Raw genomic sequence first — 19,412 nt, 5'->3', positions numbered from 1 at the left:
ACAAATTTCATGTTTGCATAAAATACATCAAGACTCAAATAAACGACATATACATTGCACTTCATGTTTTTCTACATGGAAACAAACGTCATAATTTTCAAGACAATCTGACTAAACCCCTCAATGATCATCCGTTCTCTTACTTCATAGAAATGAAGATATCCATTTTGAGATTAAAAAAAAAGTGTATCGACAATTCACCACCTTTTTTAACTCTTCTTGAATTTTTGAAAAGATGTTGCTCGTGTAAAATGAACATAATTGCTTCTCCAAAAGCAAAGTTGAAACTAATTCACATTCTTTGTGAAATGAATGAAAATCGGCCATAACTTCATTTTCATACTTTCTTTCCAATGATCTTTATACTAAAACCTAGTATCGTCTTTTATAAATACGTGGTTGTCGCCCCCTCTCTACACACAGATTATTCTATTATTGAGATAGAGGTTCTCATCACCAAGGATGTAGGCAAAGTTAGGGTAATATACATATTCTTCACAGATCAAGATTGAAATCAAAGTGTTCTTTGCGGATTATCGAAATAACAAATCCAGGTATGTAGTATTTTTCTAAAAATTGGTATTAGAGTTTCATGGATTTGTTCTTATGTTCTTATTCAAAACCCTGATTAAAATCTGAGTTGAACTGATCTATTTTGGTTAAAGAAAACTTTTTCTTCAATTTTAAAGTCGTTTTATTCTAAAAGAAATCTACGTTTTACCTCCTTCAAAGAACATTAAAAACACTTGTTCAATTTTTAATGGAAAAATCTAAAGTATCACTTCGATCTTATCAAGAAACCGATTGAAGAACTTGAATCGAAAAGAAACAATAGAAATCCTTTTTCCTAAAATCTCAACTCGGCTCTGCTTTGGACCTTCATCGTTTTCTCTATTCTTTTGGCAACTTGTGAAACTGAAATTGAAGAAATATGCTACACCGCTTGTGAGACTCTGAAAATGTAAATCTAATCGAAGAAAATCTAGATCTGTTTAAACCAAATATATAAAAAATAATAGAAAAATAAAAAATTTAGAAACTTTTCGATTCTCAAAAAATAGTGGCAGGGGTTTTAATCGAACGTTACCTGACATTTTCCAATGGCTGTCGGTGTCGTCCGACGCTGTCGAACAAACCTGTCGGTCGACGAAGTCGCAGCAGCAATTTTTGCGATGGCGACTAGGGTTGACAGTTGGTCTTTTTCTTGAGGAAGAAGACAACTGTTCATTCGGTTTGGGCTAAGCCCGTTTGCATAATTCAGTTTGGGCTAAAGCCCGCTTCATTCTTCGTTTAGGCTAAGCCCGATTCAAAAAATTCAGTTGGGTTAAACCCATTTCAAACTCGAAACGACCCACTAAACTGACCCATTTGGGTCAACTTCTAACCCCGTTCGGTCCAAACCGGTTTAGTTGGTTCAAACATGAACTAGCCCATAGAAAATCATTTTTTCTTTTTAAAAACTTTGAAAAATCATAACTAATTCGTTTTAACTTCGATTTGACAAAACAAGAATCCATTCTGAATATTTTTTCGAGATCTATTCAATGAAATTGTTAAAATAATTTATTGATAACAACATATAATAGTAAAATCAAATCAAGTTGTACCCTTTGGAGAATATATTTATAATTACTTTATTTTATGTTAAAATTTTAGTTGTTACTTATTACAAATGTTTGTTCCCACATTCAAAATAAGAACAATTAGAAAGCAAATGTAGATATATTAGGGTATAGGTCTCACCTATAAGGGTTTAGGAAGACATTTGAAGGATCATTTTACGAACGTGATGGAAATAGAATAGTAGTTTGCCTAAATGTGACCGTTCTATGAAAATTATGGGTTCTTGAATTTTGGGACTTAGTATCTCACTAAGATCACTTTGTGACACTCTTTTGCATGGAATTACTAATTTCTACCTAAAGGTGATATAGGGACATTTGTATAGATTAAGTGAATAGAATAGTCACAAATATGAAGGGGAGAGAATGATGATCCTCTTGCCTAAAGGTGTGGATAGTGTCTAGATTGAATTGGAATATAAATGGCTAGGTTAATGTACGTACTCCAATGTAATTTTAGGGAACATATAACATATTGAGATCTCGATCTAAAGGTGAATCTTAATGATAAGACTTGTTTGTACCTGCAAAGTGGAAAGTTTCACCCTTAATAAAACACTCTGAAACGATTCAACCATGATATGAATTGAAAGAATTGAATCCCACAGTATATATTAATGTTTGACCATATCTTTTTGCAATTACGGATAGGTCATTGATTCAAAAGAGTTTGACAGGGATTGAGCCTCTTAATGACTCTAATTACTCATCTTGGAGGATGAATATTGATATCTTGTTGGGATGTATGGACTTTGATTTTGTTATCTTTGAGGACATGCCATTAGCTCCACTTTCAAATTCTATGAAGTTGGTGAGGACATATTTTGCAAAATGAAAAAAGACTAATAGATTGTCTAAAATGATCATTCGAGCATTTATAAGTGATACTCTTCGAGGTGGTATTCAGACCATAGATACAACTAAATAACTGTTGCAGATCATTAAAAAATAGATTGTGGGAACAAAAAGATCTGTTCAATATAAGTATTTAGGTCAATTAATAAATCTGAAATATGACAGTAATGGAAATGTGAGGGAACACATTCTTAAGATTTTCAAGTTTGTCATTGGTCTCCGTGAGTAAGAGATTATTTTTTAAGATGATCTTCTGGTTCACATAATAGTTTTATATCTGCCTAAGTCTTATGACACTTTTAAAGACAATTACAATACACAAGAAACTAAATGGGATTTGAATCAGCTGATTTTCCTTTGTGTCACTGAGGAGGCAAGATTGAGAGGTTCGAAGGTTGAGTTAGTACACTTGACAGTTCACGCAAGTAACAAGAAAATTTTCAAGAATAAAAATTTCAAGAAAAGCAGCAATAAGAACTTCAAGCAAGGAAAGGGATTCAAAAGTTTCAAGAATCAGAAAACAGTCAAAGAAAATATAGAAGTTGGGAAAATAGATAGTAAAGAATGATGATTTTACAAGAAGAAGGGACACATGAAGAGAGATTGATTTGCTTATAAGAACTGGTTGCAAAAGAATCTAGGAGGTACTAATTTAGTTATAATTTGCCATGAGTTTAATTTAATTGACGTTCTTTCAAACTCATGGTAGATTGATTCAGGCGCATCTATGCATATTTCTCATTTTCTACAGCGGATCGTCAGTAGGAGAAACCCCAGACCAGAGGACAGACTTTTTTTTAGGAATGCAGAGGCATTGCAGGTTGAAGCTGTTGGAGCTTATCGCCTCATTCTCGATACAAGACATTCCTTGATATTAGAGGATACTTTTTACATCCCGTCTTTTAGAGAGAACATTATTTCAGTTTCTAGATTAGACATTGCTAGTTACAATTTTACTTTTCGTAACAGTAGGATGTACGTTCATTATCATGATGACATTGTTGGACATAACTTTTTATTAGATGGTCTTTATCAGTTATTTATGTTTCTTTTCTGTTATGTTTATCTGTTGATTCGCATGTTCCGGGGTCTAAGCATCTAAGTTTATCAAAAAATTCTTCTATGTTATGATATTTGATATTATGCCACATTTCTAAGAAAAAACTATAATTCTGAGTTGAAGAAGGAAATCTAGGTCTTTTAGATTTCTCAGATTTTAATATCTGTGTGAATTGTATTAAGGGAAAGATGACTAAGCAACGGAAGCTTGAAGCTATTAGAGCTACTGATTTGTCGAGGTTAGTTCATACATATATTTATGGTCCTTTTATGATTTATTTTCGAGTCGGTCAATGTTATTTAATTACTTTCATCAACGATTATTCTAGATTTGCCTATCTGTATCTGATCCACCATAAGGATGAGACATTAGAAGTTTTCAAAATCTATCAAGTAAAAGTTGAGAAGTAGTTGGATAAGAAGATCAAAATTGTCAGATCTGATAGAGGTAAAAAGTATTATGGAAGGATGGATAATGATGATGTTAATCACGGGAAGTTTGTAGAATATTTGATAAAGTAAAGAATAAATCCTCAATATACCACCTGGAACACCTGAGCAAAATGAGGTTACTGAAAGAAGAAATCAGATTTATCAAGAAGTTGTTCACAGTATGATGAGTCACTCAGAAATCTTGAAGACGGCAGTTTACATTCTCAATAGAGTTCCCTGCAAAGCAGTTCAAGTTATGGACTAGCAGGAAACCAAGCCTTGGCCATCTTCATGTTTGGGGATTTCTTGCCGAGACAAAATTGTACAATTCAAATCAGAAAAAGTTTCATCCTCGAATGACGACTTGTTTCTTTCTTGATTGTCCCGAGAGGTCGAAGGATTATAGATTTTTCTGTCCATTGAGACATATGGAGATTGTTGAAATTAATCGTGCTAGGTTTCTTGAATATGATCAAAATAGTGAGAGTGAAAAGCGAAGGAATATTATATTTGAAGAAAAACATAGTGATCCATCAATACGTTTTATTCCGTAACTTTTACCTCATTTTGTAACTTCACTTATCCGTACAATTGTTGTAGAAGAAGATACAACAATCCAACAATCCAACAAGAACCCAATCCTCAAGCAGTGGTGGTCCCAGTTCTACAACCAATCATTCCCATTAGGAGATTAACCTGAGAACGCAGAACCGCTATCACATATGATTATAAGGTGTACTTTCAAGAGGAATATGTTATCAAAGGTGATGTAAACGATCCTTCAACATTCAAAGAAGTCATGGACTCAAATGAATCTCAATTCTGGTAGGAAGCAATAAAAAAAGAATTGAGATCTACGAAAAATAATGAAGTATTAGAACTAATGACGGTTCTAGAAGGTCATAAGATAATAGAATATAAATGGATTTTCAAAACTAAACGAGATTCAAAAGGTAAGGTCGAGAGATTTAAAGTGAGGCTTGTGACGAAAGGTTTCAAGCAAAAGTCAGGTATTGACTTCAATGAAACTTATTATCCAGTTTCTTCTAAAGATTCACTGAGGATCATCTTGGCGATAGTGACATATTATGATTTAGATTTACATCAGATGGATGTAAAAATTATGTTTCTGAATGGTGGATTGGAGGAGATTTATATGGCACAACCTGATGATTTTAAAGTTGATAAAAGAGAATATCTTGTCTGCAAGTTAAAAAGATCAATTTATGGCTTGAAACAAGCATCAAGACAGTGATTCTTGAAATTTGATCAAGTGGTGATCGGATATGGATTTAAAGAAAATGTCGTCGACAAGTGCATATATCTCAAGATGAGTGGAAGTCGATTCATCATTCTTGTGCTCTATATTGATGATATATTATTGGCAAGCAATGATGTTTATCTCTTGTGTGATACAAAATCTTTTCTGTTAAAAAGTTTTGACATGAAAGATATGAGGAATCCTCAATATGTTCTAAGGATTAAAATTTGCAAAGATAGACAAGCTGAGTTTTTTGGTTTGTCACAGAAGGCATACATTGAAAATGTGTTTAAAAGATTTTGTATGGATAAATGTGCCCCTAGTGAGGCTCTTGTGGTAAAAGGAGATGTATTCAGCCAAGATCAATGGCCCAAGAACAAATTTGAGAAGATGGAGGTTGATGTGTCAAAATATGCCTCAACAGTCGGTAATCTTATATATGCAATGATTTGCATCCGACTCGATGTTAGTTACATCATTGGTATGCTTGAGAGATATCAACAGAACCTCGGTATTACTTATTGGAGAGTGGTAAAGAAAGTACCCTGATATTTGCAAAGAACAAAAGATTTTATGCTAACATACAGAAGATCGAGTGAGCTTCGAGTTGTTGGTTATTCTGATGCGGATCATGTTGGATGTCATGATAGCTTGAAATCTACTTCAGGTTATATTTTCATATTTGGACATGAAACTATCTCATAGAGAACCTTAAAACAGACCATTCTAACAGATTTGACCATGTATTCAGAGTTTATTGGATGTTATGAAGCAACCTGTCAAGTAGTTTAGTTGAAGAATTTTATCAGTAAATTAAGGATTGTGGATTCTATCTGTAGACACCCAAATTTGAGCGGGCCCTCGACGCAAAGTGCCCCAAAAATAGCAAAAATCGGAATGGGCTCCGAAGCCCAAACCTACCAAAAATCCAATAAATTTTGTCATCTTATTTTTAATAAACGGCCCAAGGCCTTTCACGTGGCCCATGGGCCCAACACCTCATCACCCTCCTACATTCATCAATCCAACCCAATGCAAGTCTAAACCCATCCTTATCCTACCCACTACCCAAGCCCATTCAATTCAACCCATTCAACCTAAACCCATCCTTATCCTACCCACTACCCAAGCCCATTCAACTCAACCCAACACATTACCCAAGCCCAATTCTCTACCTAAGCCCAACATCACAACCAATCACCCAATATGACACATGTCATCACCCCCTTCCACCTCCCTCATCCAACCAACCAACTCCATTACTTCCCTCCAAAAATTAATTCAACCCATAACTCTACCCTAACCTATCCTATCCATTCTCTCAAATCAAACACTTATAACCTATCACCCTCCCCTAATCTACTCCCATCATTTCCTACAAAACCCATCTCTACAACCTACACCTACACCCATCCTCTCAAATCAAACACTCATCCTTTCCCATCAACTCATCTCCACCCTTCATTTCCACCCACTTTGACACATGTCATCATCTCCCTCACCCTCCCAAAATATCATCAACCACCTCATTAAATCATCCATTCTCTTAAACCAAACACCATTTAATCACAACTACTATCTTAAACTCACCTCACCAAACACTCAACCCAAATGGGTTGGGTTGGATCCAAACCATTTGGGTCAAAACTCACCCATTTAACCTTCTTACACAAATACGCCTCAAACCCCATCAAATTACACCCACCCTTCTCTTAAACCCCACACCATTCTACCACTTCTCATTATTTCACCCAACTCTACCCCTCAAAATAACCCACAACCTCTATAAAAACCCCATCACTCTCAACTCTCAAGCCCTAATGAAAAATCCCACATCCAACCCTCCAAAAGATAAAAAAGAAATCACTCTCTCAACCTTTCTCTCTTAACCTTCAACTCACCTTACATCTCATAACTCTCAACTCTCCAACTTCTCTCAAACAAATCAAGCAAAGAAAAAAGAAGTCAAGGAAGGTCAAAGGAAGTCAAGGAAGGGTCAAGGTGGGTTTGACAAAAGGACACCCCCCAACTTCCCTCTTCTACTCTCCCTTTCTCTACACATTTGCACACACCACTATGGTCTAAATCACCAAAGGGCCCCTTCTTCATAAGGGTGCCCTAAATGATTTGAACCTATATCGAAAGCCTCTCACACTTGAGGGCACATATCAAATGTTTTTTTTTAATTTCATTTTTTTTCTATTTCAAAAAAACCGAATCCGAGGTTACCACATTACGTGGATGGAGTAGGGTGCCTAACACCTTCCCTACTCCATAAATGGACCCCCTTACCTTTGAATCAAAGGTTGGACCGAATGTGCTCTATCCATACGTGAGTCATCAAACGTCTAAATGACATGCTTTTCAAAGAAAAATAATTTCGGGTGACCATTCACACCCCTTTCCGAATTTGAATGGTGGCGACTCCAAAACACCCCAAAGTGGAGGGATGTCTCAAAATATTGAAAATCCCGTGTCCACACTATCGATAGACCTATTGTTGTTTATTATGATAACAAGACCGCTACTGATTTCGCAAAGAATGAAAGAGTGACCAGAGGCAACAAACATATCGAAATAAAATATATTTTAGTGTATGAAAAGATTTGTGAAGGATCGATTGGAATTATCAAGATAGATTCTAGCAATATGATAGCTGACCCTCTCATAAAAGGACTTCCGTCAAAGGTTTCAAAGAACATGTAACTTGTATGAAAGTTATCATGTCATTTGTTCAAGTTATTAAAGTATTGAGTTTCTTTTATGCTTATTTTGATTTATTTATACTCCTGATAAATTATTTATTACTGCTTAAAGAAATTGATTATGATTAGTCATTATTTATGCATTATTATATACACATGTTATCTTTGCTTGTGAGTAGATGTACTCATAAAGTGTTAAAAATGCTTGGACTAGACGTAACTTGGCATCACATTGATGAACTCTTCATTCTAGATAGAAAGGTGATGGAATATCACATAGCTGGTTGTTAGTAAGATATCAGAATGACTTACGATAAGTATGAAGCTGGACACCTAGGGAATGTACATACAGACTACATTGAGGAGTGTATATTGTCTTAATACCACAAAGAAAGTTCACATGAAGGTAAACTCTTGAATTCATTGATGGTACTAGTTTTGAGATCATGAAACTGTCTTATGGTCGACAAATGAGCACTTTATTACATCCATGATTCATCATTAGTGGTATCTTTGAATGAAGATGACATTTAAAGATTATCTGAATTATTTTGAACAATTGTTTTTCAAAAGAGTGCACTTGATTATTCAAAAGGTAACAATCTAGAGAGTCGTTTTAAACAAAAGGTATATGTGAAGGCCAAGTGGGAGATTGTTGAAATATTATTATTATTTTCATTATTAAAATTATTTTGTGGCACAAATTTTTTACATAAATACTAGATTGTAATTTGTTCAAAACATAAAGGGTAAAATTGAAAATCATGCTTGTGGTCTGACATTGGTTACCAACATCAAATATGATGGGTTAGTGAACATCCTATCAAATCTTAAGTGGTATTCACCTAATATTAGAATTCTATGATGGGTAAAAAACCTAGTATCATCTTTTATAAATAAGTGGTCGTTCCCCCTCTCTACATACAGATTATTCTATTATTGAAATAGAGGTTTCCATCACCAATGGTGTAGGCAGAGTTGGGGTAGTACGCCTATTCTTCGCAGATCAAGACCGACATCAAAGTATTCTTCGTAGATTATCGAAACAGCAAATGCAAGTATTTTACATTTATTGTTTCGATTCAATTATTATGTTTTGTTCAAGATCAAATCCTAGATCTATGAATATTATGTTTGTAATATTTTCTCAATATTGAATTCCCACATATTTGACAGTCCACCCTGGCAAAAATGTCATCGAAAGTTTGTTAGTTAGATTCAAGATTCAACGGGTCAAATCCGTAGATTATTTTTCATGGCTTTTGCCCATCAAATTTAGCACATTCTTTTGGTTGAATTTGTTCCCTGTTGAAGGAGTGTTCTCAATTGTTATGATTTCGATAATTGAGTACATGTTATCATCTGAAGGGCTCTTCAAAAAGTACAAGTTGATTGATCTACAAAACATGCTAACAGAACGTGACCAGCAACAAGAGGAGAAGATTGTTGAGCTATAGAGGGAAATGCATATGCAGAGAAAGATTTAGAGCTAGATGCAAGAGTAGCTAGCTCAGTACTTCCGCAACATGTTTTTTGATGGCCATCCTCCTAGTTAGCGACTTTGAGAGGCACCTAGATATGTTTAGTTTCACTACCTTAAACTAATTTACCTGTTTTTTTTTTTTTTTTACTTACATAATACTTTTAGTTTATTTTTTCTTATATTGTTTAACTAAGAATTTTTATTAATTTTTTGTTAACTAATCCCTTTTTAACTCTGCCAATGTAAAATTAAATGTCTTATATTGCTGGTCCCAAGCCTAGATAAAGGAAGAAGGAAAAGAATGATCCAAGTAAAAGGAATATTTTAGATGGATATATTTAGTGAATGCTTGGTTTTAATTTAATTCAACTAATTATTTTATATCTTATAATTTTTGTATATGCTTGGTTATGACCTCATGTGGTTTCTCTTGGACAAAAAACTGGAAGTTGTAGGAATGAGTTTGGGTGTCCCTCAAGAAGTGAGAGGTTTCTCTTTTAAATCGGAAGGTGAATTTGATTCTGTGTTCAGATGACTTTAAATAGATCCCTATGGATGAACTTTGATTGGGTATGTTGAAAAGGACTTCATAGATCCCTTCTTATGAGAATGTATGATATCATAAAGCTAGGAAGCCAATATTGAATTTTTCTTACATGTTTCTGCGTAAGCAACTTTCCATTGATGTTGAAATATAAGACTTTGATGATGATGGACTGATTGAGAATCCCTTAATTTGAGGGAAGGGATTGATTCATTCCTTTTTAGATTGGTCTTATCTTTTATATTTAAAAAGATGAGGGCTACCATGTAAAAGGGGGGAGGAAAAACGAAACGGAAGCCATGTATTGTAAATCTTGAAATAACTTCAAGAATAGTAGAATGATTTTTTGGAGTTCAAGGATGTAATCCGGATATGTGACGAACCCTATGAACAAATCTTTTGTATTATATACTCTCTTTTTCTCTTCTCTTTGATCATTTTTTCGTACAACATTGATTGTTCGTGTGCATCTAATAATAAAGATCAATTAATAAGGGTGAATCTCGAGGAAGACAACGTTAGGAGATAAAAGTTGTCTTATATGACTTAAAAGTTTTGGATTTGACTGATTTTTTGTGTGGATGATCTCCATGATTTTGTCCAGACTGAGCTTGAGAGCCCCAGAACAGAGGACAGAGAGCCAAGCATAGGGGAAAGGCATAGATTGAGTTGGGGAATCCACAGACAGAGATGGCACGCCAACAAAGAGATAGTGAATCCTATTATATAGAAGCGGTCTCTAACGAGCCTTGAAGATGTCATGCGTCCGACGAGTAGGACGAGTCGAGTAAAAAAGGAACGATCGCGAGGCAAGGGGAAGTGGGGGGAAATAGAATCCACAAACCAAAAGTGAAGAGCAAGATTCAGAGGAATTCAGACCGGTATAAGAGCAATAGAGTTGGCAAATCCACTGCCCGACTCCATCATCCGCACAAAAAATCGGCCAATTTTCTAACCCCATAAAAATGGTTTACAAATTAACGATAAAAAATTGACGATTCACAATTCTAAACTACTTTTGAGGAGGTTATAAATTTCAAATTGGTCTAATTTTTTGTGAGGATGATTGCCTCAACATAGAGATCATCTTCATAAAAATCAACACAATCCAAAACTTTTAAGCGATATAGAACAAATTTTATCTTCCAACGTTGTCTCCCTAAAGTTGGCTGCCGAACGTTACCCTATATATGTATACTAGAGTTTGCCCGTGCCTATGGCATGGATGATTCATGCATGTTTTAAATCATAATGCTAGAAAACGATAACACATGCATGGTCTAGACTCAGTTACATTCCTTATGTGACTATTTAGTAACATCTATTTAATTAAAGACATGGTCCCACCCAATAAAAAAATAATTGTAACACTTACTACCACTGACCTCACCAAATCTCTAGTTGACACGTGTTGTAATCCTAATGCCTACAGATCTGATCCTCCACAAAAAGTATGCCCTAAACTTTACATTAGATTAATCTTTTGAGCTACATTGGCTTCATTGATCCAATTTTGAATCTCTCATCCAATTATTCATATAATCCTAGTAGTAATAAATATAATCCTAGTAGTAATAAGTAGGATAAATAATAATAATAATAATAATAATAATAATAATAAATCAATAAATAAATTAATAATAGTCTATGCTACTTTTAAAGATAAAATTTCATGCTTTCACTATGAGGCTCTCAGTTGTGCACTTCCCTTGATTTTTCTCTCCATCTGCAAGGTCCCTTATACTCTCCCCTATGATACCCAGATACTTCAAATTCTGTCATATTTGGATGAAATACTTCCATTTTAAGTGTAAATGTCATTTTCACACCCTATTGATATCGAATTCTTATTGTCCTGGGTATTAATTATTATAATTCTTTCATTTTCACTCATTAGGTAAAAGTTGTGCAAAGGGGTTGGTTTATTAACTAAAAAGAATCTAAATAAGTCATGAGTTAGCATGGGTTAAATGATCAATCTAGACAAATAGAATGCTATCCCCGAAACCCTCATTTCTCTTCATAAAATAAATGAGGGATAAAAAATAAAGAAACTATGATTACCTTAATCACCTCAATGGCATATATTCAACCTGAAACAATGCCATTCAAGGAAGGTGTCGACTCATTAGTTGCATGCACCTGACAAAATTCAATTCAAACCCAACAAAGTCAGATGACTAATGGAGCAAGGTAACTAAAATATCATAAAAATAAACTTTTTTTTTCTTTTTTTCTTTTTTTTTGGTTTTCAAACTTAATGGCCATCAGCCTTAGACTTGGGGGTGTTGTCCCTACTCCAACAGATAAAATGGCGTCACCAAGTTCATTTCCTTCATCCTTCAGGGACTAAAATCAGAGAGCTTTTCATCCCAAGTTCCATAATAGTTCAGTTTTGCTTGGATGAGAATTGAACAAGCATTTTATGGATACAAATCAATTGAAATTTCTTTGATAAACATCTTGGCAGTGGTTTAAATAAGACAGATGGAGATATACAATATTCCCCCACACATCTCACCCACACATAATTTGTTCCATGTTTTAAGTAACTACTCATAAGTAATGATCCCAAGCAATACATCTAATTAACCTACCCCTTACTAGAAATTATCATATACATCTAATGCACCCAAATTACGTTACTCAATTCCTAAATATTTAGTAACATAACATAGATAAAGAGAAAGAGACATGGATAGTGGGCAAGTTAAACCTCACAGTGAAACCCAAATTCCATATACATTTGAATCTTGTGCGATTTATAGGTGGTTTAATAATTAAACCAGGAAAGACAGAATTAGAAATGAGAACATTCAAGTAAATATAGGATAGAATCAATAGGAAATCAAACAAGGGAAAATCATTTGAGATTGTGTGAGAAATGTACTAAGAAGACTAATAACACAGCCAATGAGGAGTGCCTTGGTGTACCAAAGGTTCTAAATATTAAAGAGAGAGAAAGAGAGCTCGACAATAAAAATATTGAATTTGACAATAAAAGTGGTGAGCTCGACACTATAAATGTGATCCAATTTTTATTTATTTATTTATTTTTTTGTTTTCTTCGACTATTATAGTGGATAGATGTTCTCGAAAGACCTAAAATGCATATATTATAGCTGTGAAATGGACACTCGGATCAAAAGTTTCGATGAAATCTTAAAAATAGTTAGAATCTCAACTTCGTTCTTCATTTTTTGTTATAAATCATTGAAATAAATTGAAAAAAAAATCATTTAAATGTTCAAAATTAGAAGTATTCATTCTCCATTCATCATTCGTCAAAGTTGATCTTAATCTTCATTGGAAACCTCAGGTATGTGAAGAAGATGAGAAAAGGATAGTTTGAGTATTTCAAAAACATTATAACGTGAGATGAGGCTCAAGGATTATTAAGAAAAGAAAAGATTACTAAATGGACTATTAAGACACCGCTCAAAACTTAAGGACTATTTAGAAAGAAACCCCTCCACCAGGGTCCTTTAAGTAATTTTCCCAACAAAAAAGTCACGAATTAGTAAGGATTAAGTGACAAATAGAATGCTCTCCCTGGAACCTAATAGCAATGAAACTCAAATTCACTCAAAATCCTTTATTCCCTTCATAAAATAAATGGGGTTAAGAAAAATTAAGATTACCTTAACCACCTCAATGGCATATATGCAACCTGAAACAATGCCATTCAAGGAACGTGTCAAGTCATTAGTTGCATGCACCTGGCAAAAAATTCAATTCAAACCCAAAAAAGTCAGATGGATAATGAAGCAAGGTAATTAAGATATCATAAAAAAACAGAATTTTTTGTTTTCGAACTCAATGGCCATCAGACTTAGATTTCGGGTGGTTGTGCCCCACTCCAACAGAGAAAATGATGTCACCAGGTCCATTTTCTTCATACTTTAGGGACTAAAAGCAGAGAATTCTTCATCCCAAGGTCCATAATAATTAATTTTTGCTTGGATGAGAATTGAATAAGCAATTAATGGATACAATCAATCAAAGTTTCTTTCATAGACATCTTGGGAGAGTGGTTTAAATAACAGAGATGGAGATGTCCATGCGAGCGATCGAAACCCTAACCCTAACCTTATGATAGAGCTCGCAGAGGATTTGAGGATGAAGAATATGAAGAAAAACAAAAGAACTTTTGAGATGGATAGCGAAAGAAAAAGAGATATGGATATATAGTGGGCAAGTTAAGCCTCAATAGTGCAATTTATGGGTAGTTCAACTCTGAGTATATTACAGTTTCCATGGACCTTCAAATGATTGCATAATTGATCATCTTGTAGATAGACAACTTGTCCTTTTAGGGACATGTGGTTAGTATCGATGAGGATGTTGAGATGGATGAACAATAAAACTAGGCAAGAAAAAAATAGAAAATGAGTACATTTTAAAGGAATATAATCAATAGGAGTGCTTTGGTATGCCAAAGGCTCTAAAAAGGGGGGAACAAGAAGACTGAAAATAATGTCGACAGAGATAGTAGGAAAATATACAAAGGAACTGCATTAATTGAAGATATAGTTCATGATAAAAGTAAATGGTGAAACAGAATTATGATGTCAGAAAGAAGTCTAAATGAAGACAATGATTACAGTGGTCAGTGATATGATAATTTTAGCAGTATTTGAATCATTATCCACCAAAATTTGTGGCATTGAACTTCATGTCATTTTCATTGAGTCTAGAACAATCCTTCTCCGTGTGCCCCTTTTTTTATTAAAACAAAAGAACTACCACTTTCCCTACTTATGACCCAATATGAGGGGAAATGAGATCACAAACCTATATTCCTCAAGACACCAATTCAGTTGACATCACCATCTGATCTTCGATTTTAGTGGTGTATCTGCTGCTTTAGGAATAATTGATTCATGTGGGACTTAGTCATATACAAGGTTTCATTCTTCTTTCAAAGCTTTACCACAAAATCCCCGTTAATGATATTGAACAACAACAAGTCCACAAGACTTGTAGCTATGCTTTCTCTAATAACACTCTCCTCACCAGAAATCTCCACAATTACAAGTCCCACCACTGAAATGGTGAAACCTACTTGTATCTCTAACAGTTATTTCTCTATTTGTAATAATAGTGATGAATTTTATTGCAGAGTGGCAGTCACCACAAATCCGCAAATTCTTAGTAACAAAAATAGGTTTGTTGGAGCTCAAACACAGAATCCCAAACGCGATCGCCAACTTTTCACTGTGATAAAGAAGAATTCGCTCCTTTTCCTCATGTTCAACATCTTGGAGCACAAAACTAATATCGGCTCGATAACCCAACTTCTTCATCTCCACAACAAGTTCTTCAAGCTTCTCATATATTTCCGCTGATTGTGCATGGGACAAATCTCCACCAACAAAAGCATGAACGATACCTCTAATCTCAATCCAACTACACCCGGGGCTTTTCTTAAACCCCTGATCCCTCTGAACAATTCTAATGTGTGCTGCATCATTCCATCGGCCCGCAGCGCTGTATATGTTGGATAACAAAACGAAGTTCCCCGTACCTTCAGGTCCCAACATCTGAATCTTTTTTGATACTTCTTCCCCTAATTCAATATTATCATGTATCCTACACGCACCAAGCAATGCTCCCCACACACGAACGTCTGGCTCAAACGGAATTCTTTGTATAAAATCATACGCCTCATCCAAAAGCCCTCCCCGGCCCAAAAGATCAACCATAGAAATACAATGTTCCATCCTTGGAACAATGTTGAAATCTCGAGTCATAGCATGGTACAAGTTCTTCCCTTCGGGAACAAGTCCTGAATGGCTACAAGCAGATAAGAGACAAATGAAAGTCACACTATCGGGTTTTAAACCTTCATTCTGCAAAACATGGAATAACGAGAGTGCTTCCTTGCCAAGACCATGTATTCCATATCCAGCTATCATAGCATTCCACGAAACAATATCCCGCTTTGGGATTCTATCAAAAACTTTCTTCGCCAGGTCAACCCGACCACATTTTGAGTACATGTCAATGAGAGCATTCCCAATTGAGGTATCTGAAGCAAACCCACGAATGGTTAAGTAGCCATGGTTGCACCGACCGTGTTGTAACGAAGCCAAATGCGCACAAACAGGAAGGACTCCAACCATGATCGCAAGATCGGGTTCAATCCTCGATACTCGCATCTTGTGAAAGATAAGTAAAGCTTCCTCTGCATTACCATTTTGTATGCATCCCGAGATGATAGCACTATAAGATACCGTGTCCTTTAACTTCATTTCGTCAAAAAACCTGATTGCATCGTCGAAAACCCCACCTTTTGAATACATTGCAAGAATTGAGTTACCTATCATTATATCTGAAAAAAACCCGGACTTAATTGAGTAAGCATGTATCTTTCTACCTCTATTCGTATCTGTTAGCTTTGAGCATGCTCGAAGAACACTCCCTAGGGTAGCTGGTGTAAGCTTTAAAGTGCTTTCAAGAAACATTTGATCAAACATTGCTAATGCCTTCCTCATATGATCACAAAAAACATATGCTCCAATCATCGCACTCCAAGTTACCTCGTTCTTGACACTCACTAAGTCAAAAATTCTTTGAGCATAGTCTAAGCACTCACATTTTGCAAACATGTCCAAAAGTGCCGTTGCTACCACAACATCTTTATCGAAACCTCGCCTTACACAATAACTATGAACAATCTTCCCCTGTCTCAATGCCTTAACTTGGCCAATTGCGGGCAGAACCGAAACAATTGTCGAGGAATTTGGACTAGTTCCCACATCTTGCATTTCGAAAACCAATTGGATAGTGTCTTCGTAGAGCCCGTGAAGGGATGACCCTGCGATCATTGCATTCCAAGCAACAACATCTCTTTGAGTCATTTTATTGAACAGTTCCCGTGCCTTGCTCAAACATCCACATTTCACATAAAAGTGATTAAAGCTGTGCTAACATAGACATCAGAATCCAACCCAATTCTTTTAACATGACTATGAATATCCTCACCATCTTCTAACGCTTTTAAACCAGAACAAGCTTTGAGAACAAACGGGTACGTGAATTTGTTTGGTTTAATGCCCAAATCGAGCATTTTGTAGTACAAATCGATGGCTCGATCAAAGGGTCCATTCCAAGCATAAGCTCTGATCATTGAGTTCCATAAAATGATTTTGGGTATCGGAATTTGTTCAAAAACAAGGCGAGCAAGTTCGACTTCGCCACATGTGATGTACATGCAAGTGAGTTTTTCGAGTATAAGGGAATTATTGATATGGGTTGTGTTCTTAAGGAGATAGTGGTGGATTTTCTTGCCTTCACTAAGCGATTTTGATCGAATACAAGCTTCAAGATTCCGAATGAAAGTATTGATCTCCAAATTGTCTGAAGACCGGTCAGACATTTTAATGGATTCTGTAACACTAACTGGTCCGTTTGAGTGGGATTTTAGAGAGGGAGCGATTGATTTGGCTCTGCGTTGGCCATCAAAATGGATTAAACGTAGACAATGTAAGATACATTGATGTTTGCTGTGAAAGAAACACTTAGGCAATTTCATCGGTTTGATTTGCTCTTTTTCTTTTATTTTTTGGCGCCAAAGTCGACCGTTGCTTTAAGGTCTAGATCAAGTGCTAACACGTGGGCAAGATGTAGTCTTAATTTACTGGGAAAATTACTTAAAGGAACCTGGATGAGGGATTTATTTCTAAATAGTCCTTAAGTTTTGCACGATAGCTTTATAGGACATTTCGTAAACACTTTATTTCTTAATAGTCTCACATAAGTAACTGGCAAACTCAATAAAAAGCGGTGAACTCAACACTTGTAAAATTCATCCATTTTAAATTTTTGAATTTTTTCGACTAAAAGTGATGAATTCAAATTTTTTCGATTTTTTTCCCTAATTTATTAGTGGATGACTAGGTGACATGTGCAAATCCACATCTATCTGAAGAGCTCATTTATAATTTAAAATATTAATTAAAAGACTTTTGAAGATCACAAATAGTAAAATAGACATTCTTTGTAATTTTAAAAAACAAATCAATGTGATTATAAAGGGTGGGATCGTTATTTTCTTCATTTTTAACCAAAATGACCATGATTATATTAAATTTAATAGGAAATTACTTAAAGGACCTTGACAGAGGAATATTTTTTTTAATACTCCCTAAGTTTTTGGTGGTTTCTGAATTGTCCATTTAGTAAAACTTTTTTCTTAATGGTCCCTCATTATTGGCGAGCTCATCAATTTTTATTTATTTTGAGGTCAACATTTTTATTGTCAAGTTCACTAATTTTATTTATTGTTAAGCTCACATCTTTTTATTGTCGAGTCCACCAATTTTTATTGTTAAATTTGATCTTTTTTAAAAATGTCAAACTCGACAATAAAAATTGTTGAACTCGACATTAGTAAAATCCATCCACTTTCGTTTTTCTAGTTTTTTGAATAAAAATACATGAAAAAATAGACTAAAAATTAGAGATAACGACTTGTCTATATGGTTTCAAACAAAAAAAACCCATCATTGATAAATTTTCATCCAAAAATGAAGTAAAAAAAATTAGATAAAAAAATCCTAGATTTTTACATACATCTTCAAAAGGATGGAAAAACCCTTGAAAATGATTTCTTATTCTTTCTAAAATTCTTTTCGATGGAATGGAGTATCAAAAATCTAATTGTGATGCCGAAAATCTTTTTTTTTTTTTTTGAACAAAAAGAGTGAGACCGAATGGTTGGGGTATTCAATGATGAACAATGTGGTGAATGGGGTTCAAGGTCTGATTATAAAAGAAAATTTTTCTAAATGGACTACCAAGAGAAGTCCTAACACTTAGGGATTAGATAGAAAGAAATCCCTCCTCCAAAATTTGTGAGATCCAAAATTTGGTGTCACCTCCTCTTGTTGTAATAGTAAAGATAAGATTTAAATTTTAAACATGCCTCTTCACGTTTTGTCAATATTAGAAATAACCCCTTACTTGATGATTCCCTTACCTAAAGTTTGTCTTGAGAGACTAATGTAGAATGACTTACATTAAATGCATTTATCTTCAAGATTGACTCCAAGGCAGTGCTTGGATCGAGAGAAGTGGAGAGAAGAGCAACTCATTAAGAAAAAAGAAGAGAAATCCAGTTTCTCTTCATCATGTTTGAATCGATATGAGAGAACTTTAAACAACTTTGAAATTTTAAAATATCTTAAAAGAGATTTAAGGGCAGAGTTGACACTTTAAAATATTTTAAAAGGGTTTCTCTTCACTTTTGAAAAGAAAGAGAACTCACATTTTTTTCTCTCCAATTCTTTTCCCTTCTCTCCCTACTTAACAATCCAAACAGGAGAAATGGAAAGAAACTCATTTATTTTCTCTTCTTTTCTCTCCATTTCTCTCAATCCAAATACAACCTAAATCTACATATGTCTTTTTCGAGAAAATGTGTTATTTTCTAGACATTAAATCCCTC

The 19,412-nt window shown here is 34.7% G+C and overlaps 1 protein-coding gene across 1 annotated transcript; it reads right to left on the bottom strand.

Annotated features, from left to right (window-relative positions):
• Nucleotides 1–11,548: 11,548 nt before the first annotated feature.
• LOC147410013 (pentatricopeptide repeat-containing protein At3g16610-like) lies at nucleotides 11,549–17,614 on the bottom strand. Its single transcript, XM_086432203.1, is given in 4 exon segments — nucleotides 11,549–12,103; nucleotides 13,603–13,680; nucleotides 14,756–16,877; nucleotides 16,880–17,614. Coding segments are annotated over 2 exon segments (2,523 nt in total). The 5' UTR covers nucleotides 17,499–17,614; the 3' UTR covers nucleotides 11,549–12,103; nucleotides 13,603–13,680; nucleotides 14,756–14,973.
• Nucleotides 17,615–19,412: the final 1,798 nt, after the last annotated feature.

The sequence above is a fragment of the Akebia trifoliata genome, chromosome 2, assembly GCF_017979445.1.
Source record: "Akebia trifoliata isolate Shusen 1 chromosome 2, ASM1797944v1, whole genome shotgun sequence".
In the NCBI taxonomy this organism is placed as follows: domain Eukaryota; kingdom Viridiplantae; phylum Streptophyta; class Magnoliopsida; order Ranunculales; family Lardizabalaceae; genus Akebia; species Akebia trifoliata.
The sequence above is the reverse complement of the archived record's forward strand: the minus strand, read 5'-3'. Positions and strand labels throughout refer to the sequence as shown.